This window comes from Tetranychus urticae, chromosome 1 (genome assembly GCF_039701765.1).
Source record: "Tetranychus urticae isolate SD_2017Ah chromosome 1, NJAU_TeUrti_SD_1.0, whole genome shotgun sequence".
Lineage (NCBI taxonomy): Eukaryota > Metazoa > Arthropoda > Arachnida > Trombidiformes > Tetranychidae > Tetranychus > Tetranychus urticae.
The window spans coordinates 21203221-21231060 of record NC_142958.1 but is presented as its reverse complement, the minus strand read 5'-3'; the positions used below and the strand labels follow the sequence as shown (position 1 = coordinate 21231060).

Below are 27840 nucleotides of genomic sequence, written 5' to 3'. Positions count from 1 at the left end.
AAAAACATAACAACTGAAATTTTACATATCGACGTTTCATTCGGAGACATCTACGATGGAGCGTACTATTTAACATTCAGTCGCTCACCTGGTACTAAGCCAAGAATTGATGTGCCTTCAAATTTTTTCCGAGTGGATCCAGTCTATGAGGAAATCTATAAACAACCTCATAATGCATTTTTTATTGTTTATTTTCATATACTTAAGTATTATCAGTTCTTGGAATCATTAGATTGGAATCCATTTCAGTATCGCAAACCATGGAAACTTATTGATTATTTGTGTGACATGCAATGGGATATTGAAGTAATATTTGATTTGAATCTAAACCAAGATGAATCTTATCAAATATCTTTAGACTATGCTGATCATTACCTAATGACGAAACAAAAAATGAATTATGATAGAGAAACTTTAGAGTACAGATTTGATCGATTCAAACCACTCAAACCATATAAATTCACGGAAATAATCAGAGTATTCAAGTCACAGCGCAGATACAAAAGATGGGATTTTGAGAAAGCTCTAGTTAATAAATTCGATGGTTTAATCAGTCAACTCAATCGTAAAGTTACAAATAGAGGACAACTAATTGTATTTGAACGAGCAATGGCCATGATGAAACGATCTATATATTTATTCAAGATTATTCGAGAGGTTGACCAAAAAGATCAATCCGAAAATATATTCGACAGACTCATAGAACAAGCCGTTAATGAATACATGTATGCTGCTGAGATCGTGGTTAAATTACTTGACTTATTGAGACCAAATCGTCGAGTTACATTTAGTTTCTCAGCAAATGGACCTTTCACTAAGAAAATAGATTCCATTGGATTGAAGGTGAAGAATGAATTCTTGGAAACAGTCAATGCACAAATCAAAACACTTAAAATTCAAATTAGAGACAAAGAAGCTGATCTGGAATCTGTGAAACATGAAAAAACTCAACTTAAATATTTGCAATCTATTTTGAATAGAAGCAAATTAATTCCAATCAAAGAACTTGAAATGACAAATGAAGATAATATTGAGATACTTCGAGAAATCATTGAAGAATATGAATTTACGATTATTAATTATGGGTCTGTTGAAGTGTCTTAATCAAATCATTTTTTATGAATACATTTTTTATGTATCAATTAATATTTCATGTCTTATTAATAAATTCAATTTTGAATCCATTTTTTTCAAATTATAATTTCATCAATTTTCATGAATAAACTTTTTCTTGGCATTCGGGTCATGAACATTTAGACCTGAACTTAAGAATTTTTCCATAAAATCGACGAAAAAAAGGACATTTCAATCAAATTTTTACCTGCAAAATTACCAGACTTTAGTTTAGATCTTTAATACAAAATTTGGTTAAAATCGGACAACTAGTTTTGCTCCAGCGGAATTATAATAATTAGTGACTTTCTTCATCTTAAGGTCTTTGGTTACGCTCAGAAAATTAATTTATGACGATTTTTCAATTAAGGCAGTTGCATTCATGATGACATATTTGAAATTGCTTGACTTAATTTAACTAAAAGCTTTGACGCAGATTTCGATTTAAACTGCTTCAGATTTTTCCAATTTAATGGTTATTGAACATTTTTAGCCTTTCAAGGCTGAACTATCAAAGATATGTTGCCTTTGACTATCCCATCGACTAACGTGTGCAAAATGGCAAATTTTCAAAGTTGATCGAAATTGCAATTGTCGAAATAATTATTTGCAAAACAAACATAATTCAATTTACGCATCTGCAATGCTGATACATGGAGAATCTATTATAATATCAAATTGGTTTAAACTGACCAAATAGTTTGGTCCTAGCCTAGGTAATTTGTGTCAATTCACCATCTTATAATCTTCGATTACGCTCAAAAATCTCTGAAGAGCAATGCAAAATCAAAAAACGGGTAATTTTTTGAAATCAAATTGCGCGCTTCTAGATTTTGTAGGCAAGATGAACACAATCATTATGAAATAAAGTGATTATTCAGTTCAATACAATACATGATGTAATATCATAACAACTTTACACCATTCTTGGTGTATTTAAATGCCATTGTATTGAGAGATTGTGTTATTTTCGCGTTGTAAATTGTAAAGTGTATATATATTCATCACTTGAAATCAACAGTAAGATGGAGTGCCCAATTAGTATTACTTATTTATTAAACTACGGAGTATTACCTAAAAAATGGTCCGAATTATCAGTTTTACTGAGTGATTCAATCAATTCACTTGAACAATTACTTCTGTCATCCAATTTAAAAGAGTTGTCGATTGATGCCAAAGAGGATTATCCATTTTCTAGTGACAGAAATGCTGTTATGGAAAAAACTAAATTATCAGTTATCAGTGAAACGCTAAATTCATTGAAAATATTGTACAATCAATTTGAGAGGTGCAATGGTGATTATATGGAGTCATCTAGACCTTGCGTTGAAGGTGATATAGAAAGCAATTTAAAAAGACGATTGGAACAACTTATAAAAAATTGTTATGACACTTTTGAATCGCTAAATAACGGTGCTAAATCTGCATATGACTTGGTTGCCATTCTGCATGCTGATAATTTTAAACAATCATTAAAAACCCATCCAACTAACGATCCTCATGGTAGAGCTATCTTGTTTATCAAACTTGCTCAAAGTGAATTAGGAATTATCGAAGAATCTTCTAAAACAAATGAAATGCAAAAAGTTATTTTGACATCTTATCTCGATAAGTTGAAAACATTAAATGATCAAATAACCTCTTCAACATTGGTAACTACAACATCTTCATCCAAGAAAAAGTCAAAAACATCTAAATCCAATGAGATCAATAGGATTTGTCAAATTATACAAAAATGTCAACGATTAATCAAAGGCGTTTATGGGTTAATGCAAATATCATCTCGCAAAGGACATTTCGATGAAAGTGCAGAAATTTTCACCTTGATTAATGAAAAATGCTGTGATGCTTTTCCCGATGTTTATAAATTGATAGAAACTATAAAAACTGATTGGCTTAAACGGGGCAGTGAAAATATAACTCTAGCAACATGTCGGAGTAATGCATTACGCAAACTGAATGTCAACTTAAAATTAACAAAAAATTTGGATTCCTGTAAGGATGGTCTGGAGTCATCATATATAATTCTTGGACTCAAAAACATAGTAACTGATACTTTGCGTGTAGATGTTGTCCACAAGGACGTTTACCGAGGAGCGTTCTACTTAACATTCAATATGTTAAATGTGTCTAAGCCAAGAGTTGATGTGCCTACAAATTTTATCCGAGATGATCCAATCTATGAGGAAATCCATGAGAAACCTTATGATGGACTTATTATTGTTTATTTTCATATACTTAAATATTGTGAGTTCTTGGAATCATTAGATTGGAATCCATTTCAGCGTCGAAAACCATACAAACTGAATTGTTATTTGAGTAGCATTCGCTGGAATATTTACGTTGCACTGTATTATGGTTTCAATCAAGATGAATCTTATAAAATATCATTAGACTTGGCTGATCGTTACCTGATGACAAAACAAAAGATAGATTATGATAGAGAAACTTTAGCGTTCAGATTTGATCGTTTCAAGCCTCTCAAACCATATAAATTCACGGAAATAACCAGAGTATTCAAGTCACAGCGCAGATACAAAAGATGGGATTTTGAGAAAGTTCTAGTTAATAAATTCGATGGTTTAATCAGTCAACTAAATCGTAAAGTTACAAATAGAGGACAGTTAATTGTATTTGAAAGAGCAATGGCCATGATGAAGCGATCTGTATATTTATTCAAGATAATTCGAGAGGTTAACCAAAGAAATCAATCCGAAAATATATTCGACAGACTCATAGAACAAGCCGTTAATGAATACATGTATGCTGCTGAGATTGTGGTTAAACTACTTGACTTATTGAGACCAAATCGTCGAGTTACATTTAGTTTCTCGCCAAATGGACCTTTCACTAAGAAAATAGATTCCATTGGATTGAAGGTGAAAGATGAATTCATGGAAACAGTCAATTCACAAATGAAAAATCTTAAAATTCAAATTAGAGACAAAGAAGCTGATCTGGAATCTGTGAAACATGAAAAAACTCAACTTAAATATTTGCAATCTATTTCAAATAGAAGCAAATTAATTCCAATCGCAGAACTTGAGATGACAGATAAAGATAATATTGAGATACTTCGAGAAATTATTGAAGAATATGAATTTACGATTATTAATTATGGACCTGTTGAAATTTATTGATCAAATTATTTCAACATGCAATTACATTTTCTAGTCCTGGTCAATTTACCTCATAATTGAATTGTTTTTTCATCTGAATTTAAATAAAAAAATTAAACAAACAATTTAGGTGTGCTTTTAATACGTTAGTCTCAACTTTTGCTGAAATCTTCTCTTCTTATAACATGCACGCTGAGACGAACATTATTCATTTGAAAGAATATCATTCTTTCAATAATCATTTTGCAAAAAATTGCATTTCTCAAATGGACTCAGTTTCGATCTCTAACGAGTCTACAAAGTCCTTTCTCTCAACTCAAATTATTATTAATTAAAATAGCGCGCTTCTCATTTTTGAGTCATAGATTGAACCTAATAATCAATTGTGAATTTACCAAGAATTTTGTTGTAAGATGAGCTGATTTATCAGTGCAATTAAATCATGTAATTTCAATGTGTTTTTAAACACAATAACTATTACACACCTAGCTTTATTGTGTTGAATTTTTTCTTTAATATATCTTTTTTGAGATCATATAAATAATTTGATGTATTGTTTGTAAATAAACCACTTGTTAATAAAATTGGTAGCTTACCAACTTCATATTTTTTATTCACAAGCGCAGAAGTGTAACGATTAAATTGTGCCATTGAGAATGATCAATTTTGATTAAGAAATTCGTGTACAAAGATCAAGCTCAAGCTAAATTGATTCAATTTAATATCATGCTGGTAGCTTTTTGTATTAATTCGAAAAGAGATTATCGTGCTTCTATCGATTCATTGAGAGAAATGTCCTACAGGATAGTTCTGTTGCAAGCTAAGCAGCCAAAAAATTCAACAAAAAAGCTATAATGTATTCAATTAAATAACGATTCTCGATAACCAAGCAGCAGATCAACGCTTTTGGATCTCATGTTCAAGCGATGGTTACAAGTTGAATTACCATTGTTTATTGTTTTCGCAATAAAATTGAACAAACATGGAATCCAAAAGATTCTTCTCGAGATTTTTTGCGCTTTTTGCGAAAAGCATCCATCTTTTTTAAAAACTTCTTTGACGCTGAAAATGACTTGGTCAAAGAAAATTGTTATTAACAAATGATTTCAGTTATTTGATTGTTTTGTACCAATCCATATTGATTATGTATTTGAGGCAAGGTGTTTCTGTAAATTAGGTGGTAATAGACTTATTTGTGCGCAAGATTTAGTAAAACAAATGGGTTTATCCATTTCAATATTAACTTCTTTCAAATTGAGACCCTATTGGTTTGTAGAGACTGAATCTATTTGTGCTAATCGAGGCTAAAGTTGGGACTTCAATTTTGTACTACCGTGCGTTTTTTTCATTTTACGCCTTTATGCAGGCATAACTCACGAACGATCAGCGCTACAGACTTCAGACTTGAACCATGAGTTGATTCAAATTGCACAACCATAAGTTCGAGTGCTCAAGGTTATTCAAGGTCAATTCATTATTTGACCTCTAATTGACCTTGAAAGGTGATTTTCTGAAATTGCTAAATTTTTCTGACCCGATAGTGTTAGTCACATGTTCATAACTCATACTGACTAATGGATATGAGTGATCACTTTACATTCAGTTAATCAGAAAAAATTCATTCCATCTTTCTAATGGTATGCGTTGGAATTGGATGCGCATTTGAAACTTTTTTCAATTAACTTAAATTTCAATCGCTTATTGATTAAAAACGGAGGCCGACTTTTTCATGTAACTTATTTTGCAGATTATGTTTCTGATTATCAACCAGAAAATGAACTTATTTTGATAAATTAAATTTTCTGTTTCCGTATAACTTCGATTCTTCTATTTTGAATTATACCGGCCTTTTTCTGTGTCCTTAAGATTTAGAGGTCTGAAACTTAGTATCAGTCGATAGAAATTGTTTTTGCTTTTCATGAATTGAATACTTTTTTGTATTTATCAATAGATCTTCTGATTTTGACCATTGAACGGAATACTTTTGGACCTCAATATTTCGAGAATGACAGCACCTACAAACATCATTCTTTGGCCAATCATTAGATTTCATTATGGGCTATGATGTAATATGACTCAATACCGAATAATATCTGAGCTGATTCATTTAATAATGAGTAATATATGAACACATCAGATTTTTGTTTAAACAACCATTCAACTTTATAAACTAAGTCTAAAATCTGGTAACATAAAGAATACTATGCAATAACTTTTTTAATTATATATTTATAACGCGAATAATTATATATTTCATTATACAATAGACCATAATAAAATTTAATGTTCGATGGTGATGGTAAGCGCTGTCATTCACGAAATATTGAGGCCCAAAAGTTGCAGGTCAAATGGTCAAAATCAAGCGATCTATTGAGAAATTCAAAAAATTATTGAGTTCATGATGCGTGCAAATAATTTTATTGCATGAATGATAAGTTTCAGGACTCTTTATCTTACGGTCACAAGAAGAGTTCGTTTTAAGTGAAAATCGAACTTATCTGTTTAAGGAAAAATTGAGAATTGCATTTCTCGATTAGATTTTCTGATTCACCATCAAAAATTACATCTGCTTTATGAAGTTTCATGAAAAAATTTATTCCCAAAACTGTATAAAAGGCGATTGAAGTTTCAACTTAGAACTCAAATTTCTCAATAACTATTGACCATAAAATGACATACCATGACCATTTTTAATCACACAAATGGATCAGTTTTTAATTCCCTACAAACCAATAGAGTTTAAATTTTCAGAAACTCAATTATTACCCATTTTCGCCCTTTTTGTTTCAGAGTTTAGTCAGTTTGTGTCAATTTGTGCATAAAAGCATCAATTGTTGCTATTTGTGTCTTTTTAGCATCAAAGCCTAATGTTTTAACATAATACCGGGCGTTTTTTTCATTTTACGCCTTCATGCAGGCATAACTCACGAACGGTTAGTGGTACAGACTTCAGACTTGAACCATAAGCTTATCCAGATTGCACAACGATAAATTCAAGTGCTCAAGGTTATTCAAGGCAATTCTTTATTTGACCTTTAATTGACATTGAAAGGTGATTTCCTGAAATTGTTAGATTAATCTGAAAATACAAGTAAAGATGAAAAATTAAAATATAATACGATAAGTAAAGTATTGTCTTGAGTTCAATCATCGAGTATTAGCTAACATTACTAACATTCGTTACACGTTATTTGGGTTGTTCAGAGTATTGACAATTTTCCGGTGTTTGAAAGGTGGTTCCATTTTATCAAAGTCGCGGTGAAATGAGAAGGCGGTTGTTGAGGGTAAAGTTGGCCAAGATGAAGATGAGCAACAATAGACTAGAATTGAATAAATGAAATTATGGCATTAGATTCATGGCGAATTGAACATGTCTTGGAAATTGATTAATTGTCATTTTCAGCGGTTAACTGGTCACATTCAAATCAAGCATCATCAGGTTTTAGCATAAAGTAGCAAAAAGCGGAGCACGAAAAGTATTCGTCTTTTTCTCCAAGTTTGCTAGATATGATTCTGGTTAAACATCAAAAATGTAACATCCAGGTTGCATGAAACTAGTGAATAATAACCATGATGAACTCGACATGATGACATAATACCTCACATAAGTTTACCTCACAGTCACAGTCACAGTCACATGTAGGATCATCTTGAGTGTCCATCTCACACATCTCACATCAAACAAAAAAAATAATATGAAGAGATGAAAAAAGAGCAAATTAGCAAAAAAAACAATAAAACTTGAATTGAAGCTGCCAAGACAGACCTAAACTTGAAATAACAGGAAAAACATGTTAAAAAAACTGCATAATAAAATAATAATGGGAAAAATAATATAATATTACAATTGAGATATTTACTTACCAAAATTTACTGCCAAACTAGTAATTAACAACAATCGAAAAAAAACAAATAAGACAATTACAATATGTACCAAAAATTATCTAATTAAACAGAAAACTAACCAGAGAAATATACAGGGCATTTCAGCTAATTTTCCCGTTGTGCATTGGCTATATTTTAGCCTCTGAGTGACCTTGAGGTTAGATACTTTGTTTATGGAAATTTGAGCGATACGCAATTGTCATATTTCAAGGTCAAGGTCATTCAAGGTCATTGCGTTATTTGACTTCCAACTGATATTTGAAGGTCATTTTCTAAGAGGCAATGACCTTGAATGACCTTGACCTTGAAATATGACAATTGCGTATCGCTCAAATTTCCATAAACAAAATATCTAACTTCAAGGTCACTCAGGGGCAAAGATATAGCCAATTTACAACGGGAAAATTAGCTGAAATGCCCTGTAGATGTTTACATATTGTAGGTTAATGTAAAGCTTAACATATTTTACCGCCAACTTACACAGAGCAATGAAAAGTTAAATGATTCATAACCAGAGTTAATAATTTGAATGATGAAATACTAGTTGTAGACTACATCAAAAATAACGTGAAAAACGATTTTACCGAGAATGAGTTGGGGTCAAAGAGTAAAACAGTTGGTTAGGGTAAACAATAACAAAAACCAGCTTTTTTAGCTTTAAAGATAAGAGATGGCGTTGACACCAATTATGGTTAATTTGAGTTAAAATTTATTTCATTTTTTCACTTGACTTTAACCTCAGATTAATCGAGAATCTTGGTTGCATGTGTGAAGATGAGCAATTTAATTTAAGGTGTTGATCGGCGTGTTTGGGTTGTTTTGGAGTATAAGACAATGTTACCGGTGGTTGAAAGAGTTGATAAAGGTTTGATCACCATTTGATCACAGTCGAGGTGAGATAAGAAGGCGGTTGTTGAAGATGAAGAAGCTGATGAGGTTGTTGGATAGGTTGATAAGGATGATGATTAGGGACGTCAAAATCGGCGGTTAGATTTAATCAATTTCGGGGGCGAAATTAGCGGATAAAATTTATTAATTTCGTCAGTCATTCAAGCAGCTCAAGCCATACAAATTCCCGATGATACATAAAATTTTGGGTTTTCAGCAAAAATTTGGAAGCACACACGTTTTGTGCGATCAATTGACTGACAGATTCGATGGCTTAATCAGTCAACTCAATTGTTAAGTTACAAATAGAGGACAACTAATTGTATTCGAAAGAGCAAAGGCCATGATGAAACGATCTATTTATTTATTCAGGATTATTCGATATGATGTCTACCCTCATGATGCAGATACATTCAACAAACTCATTGCACAAGCTGTTAATGAGTACCTGTACGCTGCTGAGATTGTGGTTAAATTACTTGACTTATTGAGACCAAATCGTCGAGTTAAATTTAGTTTCTCAGCAAATGGACCTTTGAATAAGAAAATAGATTCCATTGGATTGAAGGTGAAAGATGAATTCTTGGAGACAGTCAATTCACAAATCAAAGCTCTTAAAATTCAAATTAGAGACAATGAAGCTGATCTGGAATCTGTGAAACATGAAAAAATTCAACTTAAATATTTGCAATCTATTTTGAATAGAAGCAAATTAATTCCAATCAAAGAACTTGAGATTACAGATAAAGATAATATTGAGATACTTCGAGAAATCATTGAAGAATATGAATTCACAATTATTAATTATGGACCTGTTGAAGTGTCTTAATCAAATTATTTTAACATGCAATTATATGCTCTAGTCCGCATTTAATTCACCTCATAAGTGAATTGTTGTATCTTTCATCCGAATTCAAATAAAAAATCAAAGCAAACAATCTAGTTATGCTTTTGAAACAAATATTCCGGTAGCCTTAACCTTTTCCGATATCTTTTCTTCTCATAGCTTGCATGCTAAGGCCATTGTAAAAAAATTAAATTCTTTTTGCAATCACCACAGTGAGTCTTGAATTTATGAAAAGTGAGGGTCAATTTCACGTTCTTTAATCTAGCAATCTTCTAGTAATTTAACAATAAGATCAATTTGACTTCGCACTTAAAGCCATTAACCGAAACTATCTAACATTGGATATTCAATGCGAAATTATTTAAGTATCATGAAAATTGGATTGAATAAACGTGGATCAGTATAATCATATGAACTTGTACATATAGTGGTTTTGAACATTTGTGTAGTCATTTGTTGAAGGACAACTATGGTTTCTTTTTCCAACTTGTTTGAACATATTCATGCCATCAAAATAGGAAAAAGAATCTCACATGATTTCGTTCTGAAATGAAAAGGATAAATATTCTTTGATACTTTCTTGTGAAAAACTACAAAAGGAAAAAGTGTTACTGAAAGCTTCTTAATATAGATCAGTAAATGAAAAAGGAGGAATTATTATGCTTATGTATCCTCTGGTTAGTGATATTGAGCAATTATGAATTATATGGCAGCATCAAAATTTCGGGTTCCTATTATTTGTTTGGTTCCATGATTCGGCTCCAATCGCCCCATCCACTAATACTGTCTTTCTTATTGTCACTAGTTAAAGATGGTTTGAAAAATTTGCTTCTATAATAACGCAATTCAGTTATACAGTCTCTAATATCATCTAAAGCTCTGTGAAGGTGTCTCTTTTTGAGATTGACTTCATCTGGATACCACCGCCTTAGTAAGAAAAGAAAGCAAAATCGAGTTAATATCATGATAATTATAAATCTGGATGCTCTTACTTGATAACTTCTTTAAAACTAGAAACATCAATTGTCCGATAGTGGAGAAGGGATGAAAATTTAGGACAATACTTGGAAAGAAACAGTTTATCATAGGCAATTGAATTACCAGCTAAAACAGCTAATTTCATATTCCTTGACATCAGTAGATCATGTAATTGTTGATCAGCTTGTTCAATAGTCAATTGTGATTCGAGACAAGCTTTGTAGAGACCAGTTTTAGTATGATTCCGAGTACACCAATCATCCATGTTTGACAAAATATGAGGATCTGTCTTTATTACCAATGGACCAAGGGTTGCAAGTTCATTTAAATCCGAATCAGTGATTATAATGGCAATCTCAAGAAGATAGTCTTTATTAATATCTAGGCCGGACATCTCACAATCAGCCCAAACAATATCGGGATGAGTTTCATAATAGTGAAGCTTGGTCTCATCAGGCATATCCATTTTTGCTGTAGAACACGTTTTAGATGAAAATGAAATTGGTGATCCTATTAAAGATGATGGTAATAAACAAAATGATGGTATATTGTTGACTAATAATGAACCGATAAGCTTACGATGACCTTGTGAATGGTGAATTAAACGTAAACCAGATTTAATCATGGATAACGAACGAGAGATCAATCAAGTAAAAATATCCAACAAGTCCCATAAAAACTGTTTGCCTATCAGATTTACAGTCCTCTCAGTTGTCATCATGTGGTTGAGGTAAACAAATGGCTACGTAGCCTTGGTTTACTTTCTTCATATCTTACCATCACAATGTTTTTTAGAGAAATCAATATAATATTGGACAATTGTTCTAATTTTCCCAATCTGTTGTGTGTTAATCAGAATTTTAAAAATACAGCCATGTAACATGTTTGGATAAAAGAAAAGCTCAATGCCTATGCACACTATACATTATTTACACACACAGTGTTTGAACTTTATTGATACACGTAATTTAAGCTTTTATTGAGTATTTTTAATTAGTTTGCGAAAAAAGTACCAGAATCTCTTCTATATAAAACTCTTTTACACCCTTTATCAGTCTTACCTACGAGTAGTGTAATAAAAACGTTTTTTTCAGCGATAGCAAATTTTCATCGATTCTTATTGAGATTTCTCATATTCTTGAAATAAGCTGCCACTTTGCAGTTACCATATTACAAAAAAAACGATACATTGAGCTTAATTATTGAACTAAATAATCTTTGTTTTTATCTTCAGAGATTCGGTTGTTGCAATTTAAGAATAATTTCATAATCTCCTTACAAATATGATCTTGTCCAATTATTCTGTTTTTGTTTTAATGGTAATAATTGTAATTTCTTCGGTGAAACAGCTCAAAACTTTTTTAAACGTTTATGGGTATTAGCGTTTGAATATAAGGGATTTTTTATATTCTGATTCTCTACAGCTTCTTAGACGCAGTTAGATCAAAATTTGATAAATTAATTCATCTTTATCGATATGTCCAGTGATTCCGTTTGAAAAATTACCATTACTTCGGACCCATTTCTCTTTGTTTACATCATTGTTGGAGATTCTGAGCAACTCTTATCTTTCTCATATCTTCTCAACAGGCTATTGCTATCGCCATCAACTCATTGAAAAAACTGTTTTGCTTGCAGGTCATCCGACTTGTAACTGGCTTCAATGCTTTCCTTACTAATTTACATAAATGTTACAATAAATATAATCGGCAAATGTCATCGTGTTGCAATGAAAACACACTTGATCTTGTACAATTGGTTACAAAAATTTATTAGATCCACGAGGATTAGCGAATCTGGAATTAAGAAGTTTAGCTTTATCCACAATTGATTTGGCGTGTTGCGAATCCATCTGTTTAATTTTCAAATCTTCTTCCGGGTTGAAATCGAACAATGATCGCGTTTGTTTCTCTTCGGGTTTCTGTTCAGAAAGGGCAAAAAGTGTTTTTTAAAGTCAATTCAAAAAGTCAATTTGCATATTTTGTTAGTTTATCGGTGTCATAACTTACCTTTGTTGTGAGCTGTTTTTTATGTATGTCAACCAATGCATCAGGTCTTGTAATTTTCTGAATAAAAGAAGAAAAAGTATAATTATGATTCTGATTTGGATTGGGATTGAATTATCTAGTTATGACAATACTTACATTGTATTGATCAACGGATTCGCTCAATTCTGTATCCTGCTCCACCGGTTCAATTTCCTTTGATGAGACTGGTTTTTGAGCAAATCGGGTCATTGATTGACCAAAACCTAATTTTCTAGCCACTGAGCTTGTTTCAGGTAGAGAGGCGATCCATTCTTCTCTGAGACTTACTTTAGGTTTTGATTCATCTTGTTGAGATCTCTGATGTCGACTTTCTTCAACTTCAATGAAATTTCCACTCGGAGGAAGAGGTCCAATCGTGAATTCATCATCATCATCATCACTATTATCATCAACGTTACTATTGTCTTTAATCCCGTTTGAATTACTAGAGTTCTTCTTTGGTAAATCAGCCCTAGCTTCAGGATATTTGTCTTTTGAACTGGAAAAATTTGGAGGTAAAGTAGGTCCAATTATCTTCTTCTCGTCTTCTACCGATTTTTTCAGTGATTTACTTCCTTTGTCAAAGAGTTTGTCCTTTATATCAGCAATGTCGTCTTCCTCTAAACCCCGTTTTTTCACCAAGTTTGGCGGTAGAGCAGGTCCGATCATCGAGCCATCATCTTCCTCCGGATCCTCGTCTTTTTTTGACCACCCTGGAGGTAATACTGGCCCAATCACCTCTGGTTGATTATCATCTTCTGACACTTTATTCTTTAGATGGTCAGGTAAAACGGGTCCAATGAAATTACTCATTATAAACGATTACAGTTTCACTAGGAAAGTTACAAGTGAACAGCTGATTTTCGCATATGCGAAACAAAACTAAGGCAAGAGTGTTCGAAAGAGAAATGTAATCTTTATTATCTAAAACTTGAGACAATTGTCACGACGATTGAAAATAGAAAATTATAAACTTTATCTGAATAAAATCGAAATAAAATTTAAATTTTAGCCACAACTTAATGGAATCAACCACTTCAACAGCTAAAGTTTAGCTTTTATTTTTTCTTAGCATACTTTCCCTTTAAGCATGTTACCATGGATAAGAAATGATTATCATTTAAAATTGAAATTGGTATCAAATTTAAACTTTAAATTTCTGTCTATAAATTGTCCATAATTTTACCTTTTAGATCAACTCAATAACTTCGTTGAAACCATAATTCACATGGAAAAGAATAAATTCTTGCCAAAGTTTAAAACAATTCATATTAATACAAAATGTATATGACAACTTTGGTTTTTTGCAGTTGAAAATTATTGTGATGTTATGACAATACTGAATATTTAACAGATTCGCTCAATTCTGTATCCTGTATCGATTCAGTTTCCTTTGATGAGACTGGTTTCTGAGCAAATCGTGTCATTGACTGACCGAAACCTAATTTACTAGCCACTGTATTTTTTAGGTAGAGAAAGTGATCTCTGATGCCGACATTATTCTACTTCAATAAAATTACCAATTGACACGATCGTGAATTTATTATCATCAATGTAATATTTTCCTTACTATAGTTTGAATTAATAGAACTCTTCCCTAACAGATCAGCGCTCGCTTCATGATAAAAGCCTTTTAACCTGGAAAAATTGGAAGTAAGTCTAGTCTCGCTTTGCTTTTGAAATTTTCCAGTGAAAAGCTGATTTTGGAATAGGCAAAACATAATTGATTGTTACAAAAACAGACGACTGAAAACTAAAAAATTTATTGAAATATAATAGTAATTTCAAATGATAACAGCAACTTAATGAGATCAAGCACTTTAAGAAGTTTAGCTTTATCCACGATTGATTTGGTTTGATGCGAATCCATCTTTCAAACTTTCAACGCTTGATGGAACTGGTTTTTGAGCAAATCGGTGTGCTATGTTGCGGGTTCACTATGCTTGTTTCGGGTAGAGAGGCGATCCATTCTTCTCTGAGACTTCCATTGGGTTTTGATTCATCTTGCTGAGATCTCTGATGTCGACTTTCTTCAACTTCAATGAAATTTCCACTCGGAGGAAGCGGCCCAATCGTGAATTCATCATCATCATCATCACTATTACCATCAACGTTACTATTAACTTTCATCCATATATTTTTCCCGTAAAATCTTCCTCATATTCTTCAGATCATTGTATCTTCTTCTCAATAGTTTTGGCGGTTCTTGAATGGGTCCGATAAACCCTTCGATAAAATCTTCTTGCGGAGGATCGACTTTTTTCCACCATCGAGGTAATACTGGTCCAATCATCACTGGTTTAGTTTCATCTTCTGATACATTATTCTTTAAATGGTCGGGTAAAACAGAACCACTGAAATTACTCATAATAGTCGATTACACTTTCGCTCCAATAAGAAATACGCAAACAGCTGATCTTCGCAAATGCGACACAAAAATGAGGAATAGAAATGTAATCTTTTTAAACTAGAACTTTAGACAATTGTCACAACGAGTTCAAACTGAAAACTTTACCTAAATAAAATCGTTAATTTAAACGATAACCACAACTACATGGAATAAAACACAAAGAGTTTACTTTACTATTTGACTTCAACAGTCAAAGTTTTCAAAGAGTAATGGCAGAAAGAGCACGACAATGAGCGCTTTAAATAAGAGAGATAAGAAGTTTAAAGGATCAGGAAAAGAGGGAGTTACTCTTCGCTTCTTGTAAAGTTAGCTTTTATTGTTTCTTTGCATACTTTCCCTTAAGCATGTTACCATGGATAATGAATGATTATCATTAAAAATTGAAATTGGTATCAAATTTAAACTTTAAATTTCTGTCAATAAATTGTCCATAATTTTTCCTTTCAGATCAATTCCATAACTTCGTTGAAACCACAATTCACATGGAAAAGAAATGAAATTCTTGCAAAAGGTTTAACCCATTGATAAATACATTCGTAATTTATTCATTTATAATAATTTTCGAGGTGAATCCATTATTATCGTCCTATTAGATATGCAATTATTACCAGACCAAGTTAAATTTGCTAATCACGTTTTTTAAAACAATAGATTAGTTCGGAATGAATCCATTTTTATGAACCTTACATTCTGATAAAATATTAGTTGTGAATTTGTCCGTTTGGATGCATCTGGTTTAGTCAATTGAACTTTTTAGGTTTTAAACGACTATAAATAAGTTGAGCTAAATTCATCTATGATTAGCTAAGATCTATCAATCAATTTAATTAACCTTGATCCTTATTTCAAGTTGTAAAATAGTCAATAGAGTTTATTTCAAGCATTTCGCATTAGGTGCAGAGAGAAAGGGGTGTAACCGAGTGGCGCTTTAAGCTTGATACCGGTTGTAAGGTAGTGAAGTCAATGACTATTAAATTTTCAATCGTCTATTAATTCTTAATTCTTTTTGTTCCGACTACAAGTTTTTATTGAATTTAAGTTATTTAAATTATTTACTACTATTAAAGGTAAGTCTGTTAATTATTATTCAAACCGATATTGTTAATATTAATCGCTGTCTGGGATTTACATTTCAAGACAAGCTGATTTAATAAGAGAAGCTCCATGTGGTTTCAGGAAATTTCTAGAATTAGTGAGTCTTAAGTATACCTTTCTAATCATTGTCAATTTAACTGTGATAAGTTGAGTCTGTCTATTTAGTGGGAATCGAATTTCTCGATTGTATTTCGTGTAAATCTTCAAAAATCATTCGACAATCTAATTTTTGTACTAATATTTCGCTTGCTTACTCTCCTTAGTAACCTTCCCTTTGTGTAATAAGTGGTGAAGAGTGAACACATAACTGCCTTACTCATTTTGGTTAGCTTTTTAGAATCTCAATCAGCTCATTATTTCTTCTGTTTATTTACTGTGACATTATTTGAATTAATCTCTAGTGCTTATTCAGTTCGGTGTAACGTTTTGTTAATTTAATTTCTTGTCTTTTCTCATTTTTAGTGATCAATTGAACCAGTTGTTTTGTTGAGTTATTTTCAATTTTACTTCTGTGTTCTATCTCTCTGTCTTGTATTTCATACCTTGCTTTTTTTGGATTTTCAACTTCAGTGGTGGTGGTCTTCTATCTATTGACTTCTCGACCCGGTGAATTTTTTAGCTGTTAAATCTAATCATCACATCATGTCATCAACTGGTCAACCAACACAGGCATCAATTTGCGGATTTGATGTTGGTAGTGAAAACTGTTACATCGGAGTTGCCGCTCAAGGTGGTATTGAAATTATTTTGAATGAATACTCTCAACGTTCAACGCCTTCTTATATCTCTCTTAATGATAAGCAAAGAGAGTTAGGAGTATCTGCTAAGCAAAAACAATTAACCAACTTGAATAACACCTTCAATGGACTTTCTCGATTGGTTGGTAGACAATTTAATGAAGTCACTGCTTCTGAAAATTTATCTTTTCCGGCTGAATTATCAGACACTGGTGAGCTCGCTGTTAAAGTGTGGATCAATGATGAAGAAGTCACCTACACAGCTACACAATTATTAGCTATGCTTTTCACCAAACTACGTCAGGTAGCTAATAATGCGGTTGACTGTGTTATTAATTGTGGCAATTGGTTCACGGATGGTCAAAGAAGAGCATTAAGAGATGCTGCTGCGATAGCTGGTCTCAATCCGATAAGAATTTTAAATGACATGACTGCTGTCGGTATTTATTATTCTTTCTATAGAGTCGGTAATAATACATCCAATGCGATTGTCGGCTTTGTAGATGTTGGTTCATCATCAACTCAATGTGCGATCATATATTTCGAGAAAACGGTTCTTCAAGTTCTTGCTGTTGAATATGAGCCTAACCTTGGTGGTAAACATTTCGATGCTCTTATATCCAACCATTTTATTAAGGAACAAAACCTAACCTTATCCAAGAGAGCTTACCTTCGATTAACAGCTGAATGTGAAAAATTGAAGAAACAAATGAGTGCAAATAGTAACCTATTACCAGTCAATGTTGAATGTCTACAAGATGACAAAGATTTCTCTGGTCGTATGGATAGAGCTACTTTTGAAAAGTTGGCCGAAAATCATCTTCAAGCTATTGAAAATGTGTTCAAGAGAGCTCTAGAACGAGCTACTGCACGTTTTAATGAATTAGTAGAGGAAAAACGAAAAAGAGAAGAAGAAAGCAAAGACGCTAAAAAAAGTGAGGAATCGAAAACAATGGAGTTTAAAATTAACGCTGTTGAAATTGTGGGTGGTGCAAGTCGTATTCCAGCTATTAAACGTTTTATCAAAGATATTTTCGGAGTTGAAGCATCAACCACTCTTAATGCTGATGAAGCGGTTGCACGTGGATGTGCTCTGCAATGTGCTATGTTAAGTCCTTCTTTCAGAGTTGCTCGTGATTTGCAGATCATTGATTATGCACCATATCAAATTAATTGCAAATACTGGCATGATTTGGAAAAAGAAACTAAAATTCACGTAGTCAGTCCACTTTTTATCAGAGGCTCTCCTATGCCTTTGACTCGTCAAATAATTGTTACCTGTCGATCTTTACCAATGGTATTTGAATTAGAATACATTTCAGCCAACGGTCATACCACTTCAATTGGCCAATTCAAAGTAACTAGCCATGATCCAATCGAAATTACTGGCAATAAGATGAGAGTTCGAGTAAGACTAGATGCTGATGGTTTAGTTGCTGTCACTGGAGCGAGTATCCAGATGGAAGACAAATCCGGTGGTAATACTCCAGAAACTAAAGCTAACGAAAACATTCCTAAAGAACAAAATGCCCAAATGGATACTGACGATAGTTCCAGGGATGCCAATTCTGTTGATCAACAAACTGGAGCATCACAACAGCAACAGGAAGGACAATCAGGAAAAGACGCATCGAAAGATAGCAAACAAGCTAATAAGGTTAAATTGATAAGTGTTGATCTTGTGGTAGAACCACTTTGGATCCGTGGTAAATTATCTGAAAGAGATTTAGCTAATTTACAAGAAATAGAAGCTAATTTAATTTTAAATGATAAAAAATGGAAAGAACTTGTCGATGCTCGTAACGAGTTGGAAGAATATGTTTACGAATGGAGAGATAAATTAGAAGAAGGTCGCTATGACTGTTACACTCAACAAACTGACAAACAAAATTTCCTAGTGGATCTCAAAAGCACAGAGCAATGGCTGTATGAAGATGAAGATGCCGGATCAACTCAAAAACGAGCTGTTTATGTTGAGAAATTAACCACCCTTAAATCCAAGTTTAGCGATGCTATTGTTTACAGATTAAGAGAACATGAAAATCGTCCCGGTGTATTGGAACAATTGGGTAAAAGTATTCAAATGGCTCAAAAACTGATATCAACACCTGAAAAGGTTGATGAGGGTAAAATGATTAAATTGAAGCAAACTTTTGAAGAGACACAGAAGTGGTTTGAAAACACTCACAATATTCTGACTCAAGCTCCCACATATAATGACCCACCAATCACGATTAAAGACATCAGAGAACGTATTGATATTATGGAAAGTTCTAATCGTGCCGTCATGGAAGAGATCCAACGAATTCGTGTTGAGAGACAGCGTGAAGAAGAACGCAAAAAGAAAGAAGAGGAAGCAAAGAAGAAGGAAGCTGAAAGTCAACAACAGCAACAATCTGGTGGAGATGCACCTCCAGAATCCAATGAACCTGGAGCCAACCCTCCAAATAATCAACCTATGGAAGTTGATTAGTTTTGAAATTTTTTGTTTTCTCATCATTCAATTAAATTCTTCGCAGACTAAAAAACCTATTGGAGTTAATACAAGCGTTATTAACATATGGATTATCAACTTTTTTCTTTGGTTCCAATTAACCCTTCTAACTTGAAAAGATAGATTCGTTATCTGATCTTTATTTGGACTTCGTTGAATCGGATCAAAGATAACTGCTTTATTTATAAAAAAATAATGCTCTGATCTACAACATTGTTCTGTCTTTTTTGTAACTAAACTACACCCAGTGATTTAAAAATGTAAACATGAAAATGCGAAAATTATTATTTCAATCCACCGGACCTAATCTAATTAAGAATGTGCACCGAAATTCTTTTATTTTCTGTGCAGATTTTCCTTTTTGATATTTTAATGATTGCCCTTAAAACAATATCTCATTGTCTAACTGTCTTATTTAAAAATGTTGCTAGATCATGGCCAATCTAAGAGACCAATTAAAATACTAAAGAATTAACTCTCATAGAAGATTGAACATTTTTGTTAATGCATTTCGTAAAATTGGAAATAGCTATGTTTAATATCGTAATAATCAACGATGTTTCAACTCTAAATGAAACCAATCTAACAATCATCCTTCAAAACTTGTCATTTTTCAAAAACCCAGTGATTAAAGATGTATTTAAAATCATTAAAGAAGCATGTTAACTCTGATTTATAGCTCGATTTAGTCAATGTGAATCACGTTGCAACTAATTTAACAAAAATTAAATAAAAGTTTTAAAATAAACCATATTTTTAAATTACTTTCTGAATTATTTCGGCCAATCCATCAAACATTATCTTCAACTATTAATAGTTGACAAAAAATGAATTGAACGACGCTTAAAAATTCCGCCATATTTTTATTTTTTTGTCTTTCCAATTTCTAGTAGTGACATCTCTTGGTTTGATCAGCTTTTCTCAGGTTTGAAAACAAACATTTTTAAAGAGCTTTTACTTACCTTTATTGACAATTTTGTTTCTTATTTTTATCTAATCAAATTCACGTTGTTTATTTACACAGAGTTAAAATCTTGTTCTATTAAGCTTTGAATATGGATATCCCAGTCGACAGAATTCCTCGTACACTTCGTAATCTTCGGGCCTGTTTGCTTTGTTCACTCGTTAAATCTTTTGAGCAGTTTGAAGTGGATGGATGTGACAATTGTGAATTTGTCCTGGGTATGAGAGGAAACCGTGAAATGATATTCGACTGTACATCTTCAAATTTTGATGGTATGATTGGTGTCACTCAACCAGATGAAAGTTGGGCTGCCAAATGGTTAAGGATTCCCAGTTTCAAACCTGGAATTTACGCTGTTAGTGTATCTGGAAGATTACCGCCAACTATATACAGAGAGCTTAAATCAAGAAATATTCCTTATAAATCAAGGGACCGTGCTGCGTAAATATCTTTTAGGTTAAAAAGTGGAACTGAAAATTTTACAACTCTATGTGATTTTGGCTTCCAAGTCAATCTAAATTTAGTTCAATTGTTTTCTTAACTGTAACCACACCCTGGTTTTTGATGATCTTTTCCTTACCAATAAATGTTCATTTAAAATAATTTGATTATATAATGTTTACAATCAAATATTTAAATATAATTTTGCCATTTATAATTCTTGCAGCAAAACACACACACTAAAGCTTCGGCTAAAAGGATAACCAAACTCCTCACCGTTTCTCCTGTACTTTAATATTTTCAAAGTAATATCATAAATTAATTGAACGCAATTAAATGTTTAACTTTATACACAGATTATTAGTCCCGTAATTATCTTACAAATACATACAAATTTTATTTACTTAACCATTAAGGGTGTAACTCAATGAAAAAAAAACGGTGAGCACAATTAAGGTTCAATAATAAACCTAAAAAAGTCTTAAAGTTAAACACACATATAAATATACATTTAATTTTGTTTTATTTGTGCATTATTGACTAATAAATTGAGTAGGCAAGTTGATTGATTCAAAATCAATTCCAAAACATGATATTTTATGGTGATGAAGATTAGATAATTCAGTTTAGCCTTTCATCGCCGGTTAACATTACAACTAGATTAGGGTTTAACCTTTCAATCCTTAAGTCAGACAATCAAATGAAAAGGTAAATTTGTATTTACTCAAGTTGACTCCATTAAATTATCAATCAGACAATTAATTCAGTAACATTGTCGGAGTGCAAAAACAACACTTTCAGCTCGGACTACTGAAACTAAATGTTAACAACAAAAGGCTTAATTATTTGACCGATTCAATTGATTATGGTTAAATCTATGGCAAGATCAACATTGAATAATGTTAAATGTTGACGGTTTCATTGGATTACTCAAAAAGCCCAATCAGTGAAATGAAGTGAAGTTAGATTTGTTTAAAGTCAAGTCAATATTTTCAATGGTATGAACTTAAAGGTGAGTTTATTTGAACAAGGTAAATAGCTGTTGTAAACTTACAAATAATCAAGTGAATTGTTAAAGCGTCTTTTTACACTCTTAATCACAATATTAATTTCAAATGTTTCAATCAATCCTTATACATTGAACTGTTGAAGGGACAGCAAAAGAGAGTGGAATTGACCTTAAATTATCGGCTTTTACTTCATCTTTTTGTCTTTTTTATCTTCATTCTCATCTTCATCATCCACTAAGGAACCATTCTTATCATGCTTAGTGTCAATAATATTTTAAAAGCAAAACAAACAAATATAAACATTGAAATATCTAAAAAAACGGCAAAAAAGCCAAAAAAACTGGCCAACTCAATCCATCTATATTTGAATAAAAAGCCTCTCATTCAAGGTAAACATTGGTTGGTAAAACATATCTTTTTGCATTTACCTTAACAATCAAATTGATTGTTATAGAGGCCATTGTAAATAAATAACAGCGACAGTAAAATGAGACTCAATATTAAATTCAAGATTGGCTTTGAAATTAATTTAACTGATTGAGTTAACCTAGTTATTGTACCTCGGCACCTGAAGCTGATTACATAGACGCCTTTGTAGTTACTATTTATAAATACACATCACACAACCTTTAAGTTATATTCTCGTCTTTCATCCCGATCAAGAGGAAATCGAACTCGAAATCGCAAGTTGGTTGTAAATTAAATATTTACAATCCAAGATCTCGCCTGGAATCATTAGTTGTCCAAACAGTCTCTAAGGCTAGTGCTAATCAAAGAGCCGGTAGAGCTGCCCGTGTTGCTGCCGGTAAATGTTTTAGATAGTTGACTGGCTTATTGAAATGAACGAGATAATACTGTTTCTGTTCGATAGGTTCTCTACCATGAACTAGTTCTTACAACCAAAGAGTACATGAGACAGGTTATTGAAATTGCACCTAAATGGCTTGTAGAAATTGCTCCACATTTTTATAAATCCGAAGAGGTTGAAGATTTATGTAAGAAAATGCCGAAAAAAGTAGGAAAAGCAAAGGAGGAACTGGAACGAAATTATTGAATTTATTTCAATATCAAGTTACTGTAATTTTAATTTTGTAAATTTGAGACACATTTAAGACACATTCAACTTATTACTTTCAAATATTTAATAAAACATTTGTTGAACATTTTGAGGTGTGAAATTGGCTCCAGAATCATGTGGTTCCTGATAAGGCAAGTAAGTATGATGATGATGATAAGAATGATGAAATTGGTTTTGTTGCTGATGTTCGTATAACTGTGGACGGCCATATTCAAAGCAAGGGTTAATATTATTATCAATCCTGTTTACATCGTTTTTGTTTTTCTTGTGTTTCTCGGCAAATGCCTTAGCGTATGGATTGTTTTTGATTTTTAAATCAGTGATCTGAAAATTAATTATTAAATACATCAACAATTAGATCTACTGAAAAATTAGATTTAAACTTAAGATTTTCTGACTTACCGATTCATTTTGATAGGCTGTAACAGCGATGAATTGTGTTGTTGGTAAACAAAAACTAATTGTTTCAGGTTCATGTCCAGGATTGCTTTTAATTATATGAACCTTAGGTTCATATTTGTGAAGGGAATTGAGGACCACTTGACCTTCTTCTGGTGGTTGTTTATTGGTCAGTTTAACTTTTGGAAATTCAACAGGTTTTTTCATCCAATGACCACCATAATTGGGTGACTCAGGGTGAGTGTAATAACTGTATTCTGAACGTGATTTAACTTCAGATTTAGATCCTTGTACCCATTCATTGTTGACAAACTTCCATCTATTATCACCCAATTGACAAAACTCTAGTATTATAACATACATTGAATGGGTTTCCAATCCTTTAACTTCTAATTTCACGACTGGGAACATTCGTCTGAATGTATAAAAAGAATAATGAAATTTCAATGATTTTAAACAATCAATGGGTGAAAATGAAAATAATTAAGATTTACTTACCGTCCAGATTTGGTTACAATCATTTCTGTTGTTATTGAATTGAATTTGTTCCATAATTCTTCTTGGAGTAAAATAACTGAAATCGTTCTATCAGTTGTATTGTGATTGTTGTTGTTGAGATTTTCCTGAATATAGTTCAATACATTCATTTTAATATAAAAACAAAGAAATGAAACTATGAGCAAGAAATGAACACTTTTATGACAAAAATAAGCCAAGACTTGAAGTTAACGAGGAAAAGTTAAAAATGAAACTGTTAACTGTGATGAACACTCAGTTGATAATCAAATGTATCTGGTCAGATGATTGAAGATTTACTAGAAACAATATGCTTAGACCTTCAAGTATAAACAATCTAAGGAAGTGTCTGTTGATTACAAAAGGCGGACTCAATATGGTAACGTATGAGGTAAGGTTGGACCTAAAAAAGGCGGACTCCAGTCAGGCCTAAGCAAAGATTTGTCGCGTATAGCCAATGATAGGAATGGGAATATATCCTAACCATAATTAACATTAATTGCTGGTATTCAATCAAGTTTTTGTTTATGCATGAAAATTATGATTTGTTTGTTCAACTGATTCCATCTTTCAAACCCTTTCGGTTTGGACTCGTTTGGACACTAAGTAAACAGTTATAAAACTTAAGCCACTAATCCAATCAATTTTTTCAATATTTTTGGTGGGAACTGACCGGAGACTTTTACAGCGGTCTTTCAGAGAGCTTTACAGAAACTCAAAAATAACTAAAATTACATTATTGCCAAAAGGCTTTAAATGAATGAGTTGTTCAAACAAATCATAACTGTTGTAACTTCAGCATTAAATCAGAAACAGACTTATTTGGTGATTTAAAATAAATTTTCTGTTGCTTTACAACAGGTTACTTCGATTCTAGCTAAAGCTAAAGCTAAAGCTTCGAGTGATGCTAATAGCTTAGATGATGAAATGCATCAATAATGAATCTCGGTTACATTGTTACATTTTATTAATCATGGTCTCTGATGCACAAAATATCTCAGGTTTGGATGATCAGTCTACGCTTGATGATAAAAGGTGATATATTCATAGCAATCAATTTGTGTATCAATTTTTTAAGATTCATTTTACTTTTTATCCTTACAACTCAAATATATTTAGGACTTCGTCTTCATTGTCAAATCAAGTCATTTCTGGTGAATCCAAGGAGACTTTGATTAGTAAACCAGAAATTGCAAGTAAATGGTTAACCGCTTATAATGATAATCTTTGTTCCCTTTACACGTTAACTGCCTGTATATGTTTCGTCGATCTGAATGGCGATGGAGACCAGAAATTGGTTATCGCTGATCTTAATAATCAGCCATTTAAGAGATAAGCTATTATTTACATGCCGAGTAAAAATAGCAGACGATGATGAAGACTAAGTTGTCTCATTATTGGGACTGACGATATTGTGAGAAAAAAGACATTTTGATGATTGAACTAGAAAAATTTTACCATTATCACATTGGTGAGATTTGAGCTGAAAATTAATGATTTCTGCAAACCTTTCAATTACTGCAAGCTTTTAAAATATTAATTTGGGTTTTCAAGTGAAAAGAACGCTCTTGATAGATTTTCATCTCAGAAAATATGGATCCATTTCAATCCATTGAATTTGTATTTATTCCTTATAATTTATTCACAAAGATTGATATTTTCAGTGGACAGTGGTAATGTGAGTTGATTAAATTTAAGTTGAACTAATTCCTAAAGTGTGTATAATAGTCAATGGACTTGATTGGCTGAAGATAAACCATGGCCTAAACCTGAATGAATACGCCTTAGCCTTGCCTATCACAGCAACAAGTTTTGCAGCCAAAGTCCGCCTCTTACTGTCAGTGGACACCTCCTTTGATTGCTGACAACAATCAGATTAAACTATTCTGTAACAGTTATTAAACCATTGAAATCAATAATGTCATCTAAATCAAATGAAAACTTGACTATCATAAAGGGCCATTCCAATGGATAAATGTTTCACTTCAATATTTCGGAGAAACGATGTTTTTTGCATAATTTTTAATAATTCACTGAAATTTTATTTTTATTCATTTATTTAGTTGATTATTTGAAAGTTTATTGTAAATTGGACAAGATAAAAGGTAAACATTGGGTTTTTAATGATTTTTCAAAAAAGCCGCTCTATCAATTACACAAGAGAGTCCAAAGTGAGATTTGAATGCAAAACAAGTACCTAACCGATTTGTAAGGTAAACAAATGTAAATAATACGTATAATAATGAATCCTGTAATTGTTGTGTAAACTAAACCTCTTCAAGAATCTCATCTAAACACTTGTTCAATATACATGTATTAATGTTGAAATGTTTCAATTAATTCAGCTAATAGTGGGAGAGAAAAGAGAGAGGAGGTGACCTTAAATTATCGGCTTTTCTTCATCTCATCATCTCGCCATTTCAATCTCTTTCTTAAGTCATCTTTTTTTATTTTTCATCTCATCTTTATCATCATCATCATCTTCTTCTTCTTCCTCCTTCAAGGAACCATTCTTATGTGTTTAGTGTCAATAATATTTTAAAAGCAAAGTAAACAAATATAAATATTCAAATAAAAGAAAACAACAAAACACAAAAAAACTCAATAAATTATTGTTCAAATGGTCATTTCATCTTCTATCAGGTAAGCAATTCCTACGCAATTCACTATCGGTACTTATTTGTATTGTAAGATAAGGTTAATTGTTATTATTGTGCATACACACATCAACATTTGATCATCATTGACAATCTGACTTTGGTTCACTTATAAACTCAATCAACTGTCAACCAAAATAAAGCTAAATCTAGTTTTTAATATCAACCCTATTTTCCCTAGTTACCCTCCATTGAACCACTCAGTAATATTTATTGGTTCCTCTTGATCATTTTGTAAATTGTGTAAAATAAATTGTTAAGAGTTTAAATACATAAAAATAAATTTAATTTCTTCTCTTTTCTTTTACCTGACAGAAAACAAAGATCCAGTCCAAAAGGGAAAAGTAAAAGGAGAAACAAAAGCGAGACCCTGAAGTAATAAGATTTAACCATTAACTGGGTAAAAGAATTCAAAACTGCAACGCTGGTAATGACCATGATTAAACAAGGAAAGCCAATTGATAAATTATGATTATAAACTGTTTCTTGTTTGTAGTCTGTTTCTTACAGCATTAAGATTATCAAGACTGAACAAGTACCAATATAAAACGTAATAATAAAAAGCTAATGATTGGGTTAAGAAACAAAAAGATTTGAAACATTGTAAATTGTTTTAAAGGGGATTTCGCGTTGTTGGCTTTTTGATTGTTTCTTGATTTTATTTATGATTTGGTGGTAAAAGAAGCAAAAAATGTTGAAAAATATTATTTATTAAGAAGCAAAAAAAAAGAGTTTATTCTGAGATAAAGTAGATGAATAAATAGACAAATAAATAAAGATGATGAATATATTGATTATTATTAAGATGATAATATTTAATGGGCAAGCTAATATATTAGATGATAATAATAATGAACGATGAAGGTAAAGAGGTAAACAAAAGTCATAACTGAAAATGAAATGAAATACAGAACAAGAAATATTGAATTTAAAAAAAGAGTAACATTTAACAAATCATGATTAATATTAAAAAATAACTCAATTCAATTGTCATTTTTTATACACTTTTTATTTATTATGTTACTATTTAACTAATTTATTGAGTTGATTATGTTTAAAAGTTGAAGTCAAATTAGCCTTTCCTTTTTAAGAGCTGAGCAAATGTTAACAGGTTGGTGACGATAAAGTAACAATAACGATGAAAGACACAATGATTAAAGTGTTAATGAACAATTAAAATGT

The 27840-nt window shown here is 31.9% G+C and overlaps 5 protein-coding genes and 1 long non-coding RNA gene across 8 annotated transcripts; 3 read left to right on the top strand and 3 right to left on the bottom strand.

The window, feature by feature from the left end:
* Positions 1–10229: 10229 nt before the first annotated feature.
* Positions 10230–11531, bottom strand: LOC107372307 (uncharacterized). The gene is made up of 2 exons (XM_015940516.3): positions 10845–11531; positions 10230–10779 (listed from the first exon to the last, which is right to left on the bottom strand). Exons 1-2 carry the CDS (start codon positions 11453–11455, stop codon positions 10587–10589), a joined length of 804 nt encoding a protein of 267 aa, XP_015796002.1. The 5' UTR covers positions 11456–11531; the 3' UTR covers positions 10230–10586.
* Positions 11532–12114: 583 nt separating this feature from the next.
* Positions 12115–13908, bottom strand: LOC107372306 (GPALPP motifs-containing protein 1). Its single transcript, XM_015940515.3, has 3 exons — positions 12975–13908; positions 12840–12896; positions 12115–12751 (listed from the first exon to the last, which is right to left on the bottom strand). Exons 1-3 carry the CDS (start codon positions 13668–13670, stop codon positions 12590–12592), a joined length of 915 nt encoding a protein of 304 aa, XP_015796001.2. The 5' UTR covers positions 13671–13908; the 3' UTR covers positions 12115–12589.
* Positions 13909–16215: 2307 nt separating this feature from the next.
* Positions 16216–20068, top strand: Hsp110 (heat shock protein 70Cb). 3 transcript variants are annotated; one of them, XM_015940513.3, is made up of 2 exons: positions 16216–16334; positions 16825–20068. In XM_015940513.3, exon 2 carries the CDS (start codon positions 17005–17007, stop codon positions 19570–19572), a length of 2568 nt encoding a protein of 855 aa, XP_015795999.2. In that variant the 5' UTR covers positions 16216–16334; positions 16825–17004; the 3' UTR covers positions 19573–20068. The 3 variants fall into 3 exon arrangements, with proteins under 3 accessions (XP_015795999.2, XP_089122308.1, XP_089122309.1); XM_089266182.1 differs by having other exon boundaries at positions 16236–16459; XM_089266183.1 differs by lacking the exon at positions 16216–16334 and adding an exon at positions 16411–16686.
* Positions 20069–20414: 346 nt separating this feature from the next.
* spt4 (Transcription elongation factor subunit spt4) lies at positions 20415–21165 on the top strand. The gene has a single exon (XM_015940129.3). The coding sequence runs from the start codon at positions 20649–20651 to the stop codon at positions 21000–21002; it is 354 nt and encodes a 117-aa protein (XP_015795615.1). The 5' UTR covers positions 20415–20648; the 3' UTR covers positions 21003–21165.
* Positions 21166–23041: 1876 nt separating this feature from the next.
* Positions 23042–24355, bottom strand: LOC107372029 (T-box transcription factor T-like). Its single transcript, XM_015940175.3, has 3 exons — positions 23984–24355; positions 23489–23900; positions 23042–23410 (listed from the first exon to the last, which is right to left on the bottom strand). The coding sequence occupies exons 1-3, from the start codon at positions 24130–24132 to the stop codon at positions 23150–23152; spliced, it is 822 nt and encodes a 273-aa protein (XP_015795661.2). The 5' UTR covers positions 24133–24355; the 3' UTR covers positions 23042–23149.
* A 1823-nt stretch (positions 24356–26178) lies between these two features.
* Positions 26179–27444, top strand: LOC112540013 (uncharacterized). Its single transcript, XR_003084075.2, has 2 exons — positions 26179–26644; positions 26974–27444. It is a non-coding gene; the product is annotated as an uncharacterized LOC112540013 (long non-coding RNA).
* Positions 27445–27840: the final 396 nt, after the last annotated feature.

What these genes read in the sequence shown, in the direction of transcription:
- LOC107372307 (XM_015940516.3), bottom strand. Translation starts at nt 11,455, where the DNA reads ATGATTAAATCTGGTTTACGTTTAATTCACCATTCACAAGGTCATCGT. An exon ending in AGTTTTAAAGAAGTTATCAA is followed by an intron (nt 10,780 to 10,844) that starts GTAAGAGCATCC and finishes TTTCTTACTAAG; the next exon opens with GCGGTGGTATCCAGATGAAG.
- LOC107372306 (XM_015940515.3), bottom strand. Translation starts at nt 13,670, where the DNA reads ATGAGTAATTTCATTGGACCCGTTTTACCTGACCATCTAAAGAATAAA. An exon ending in AATCCGTTGATCAATACAAT is followed by an intron (nt 12,897 to 12,974) that starts GTAAGTATTGTC and finishes TCTTTTATTCAG; the next exon opens with AAAATTACAAGACCTGATGC. An exon ending in AAAAACAGCTCACAACAAAG is followed by an intron (nt 12,752 to 12,839) that starts GTAAGTTATGAC and finishes CTTTCTGAACAG; the next exon opens with AAACCCGAAGAGAAACAAAC.
- Hsp110 (XM_015940513.3), top strand. Translation starts at nt 17,005, where the DNA reads ATGTCATCAACTGGTCAACCAACACAGGCATCAATTTGCGGATTTGAT.
- spt4 (XM_015940129.3), top strand. Translation starts at nt 20,649, where the DNA reads ATGGATATCCCAGTCGACAGAATTCCTCGTACACTTCGTAATCTTCGG.
- LOC107372029 (XM_015940175.3), bottom strand. Translation starts at nt 24,132, where the DNA reads ATGAATGTATTGAACTATATTCAGGAAAATCTCAACAACAACAATCAC. An exon ending in ATTGTAACCAAATCTGGACG is followed by an intron (nt 23,901 to 23,983) that starts GTAAGTAAATCT and finishes TTATACATTCAG; the next exon opens with ACGAATGTTCCCAGTCGTGA. An exon ending in CAGCCTATCAAAATGAATCG is followed by an intron (nt 23,411 to 23,488) that starts GTAAGTCAGAAA and finishes ATTAATTTTCAG; the next exon opens with ATCACTGATTTAAAAATCAA.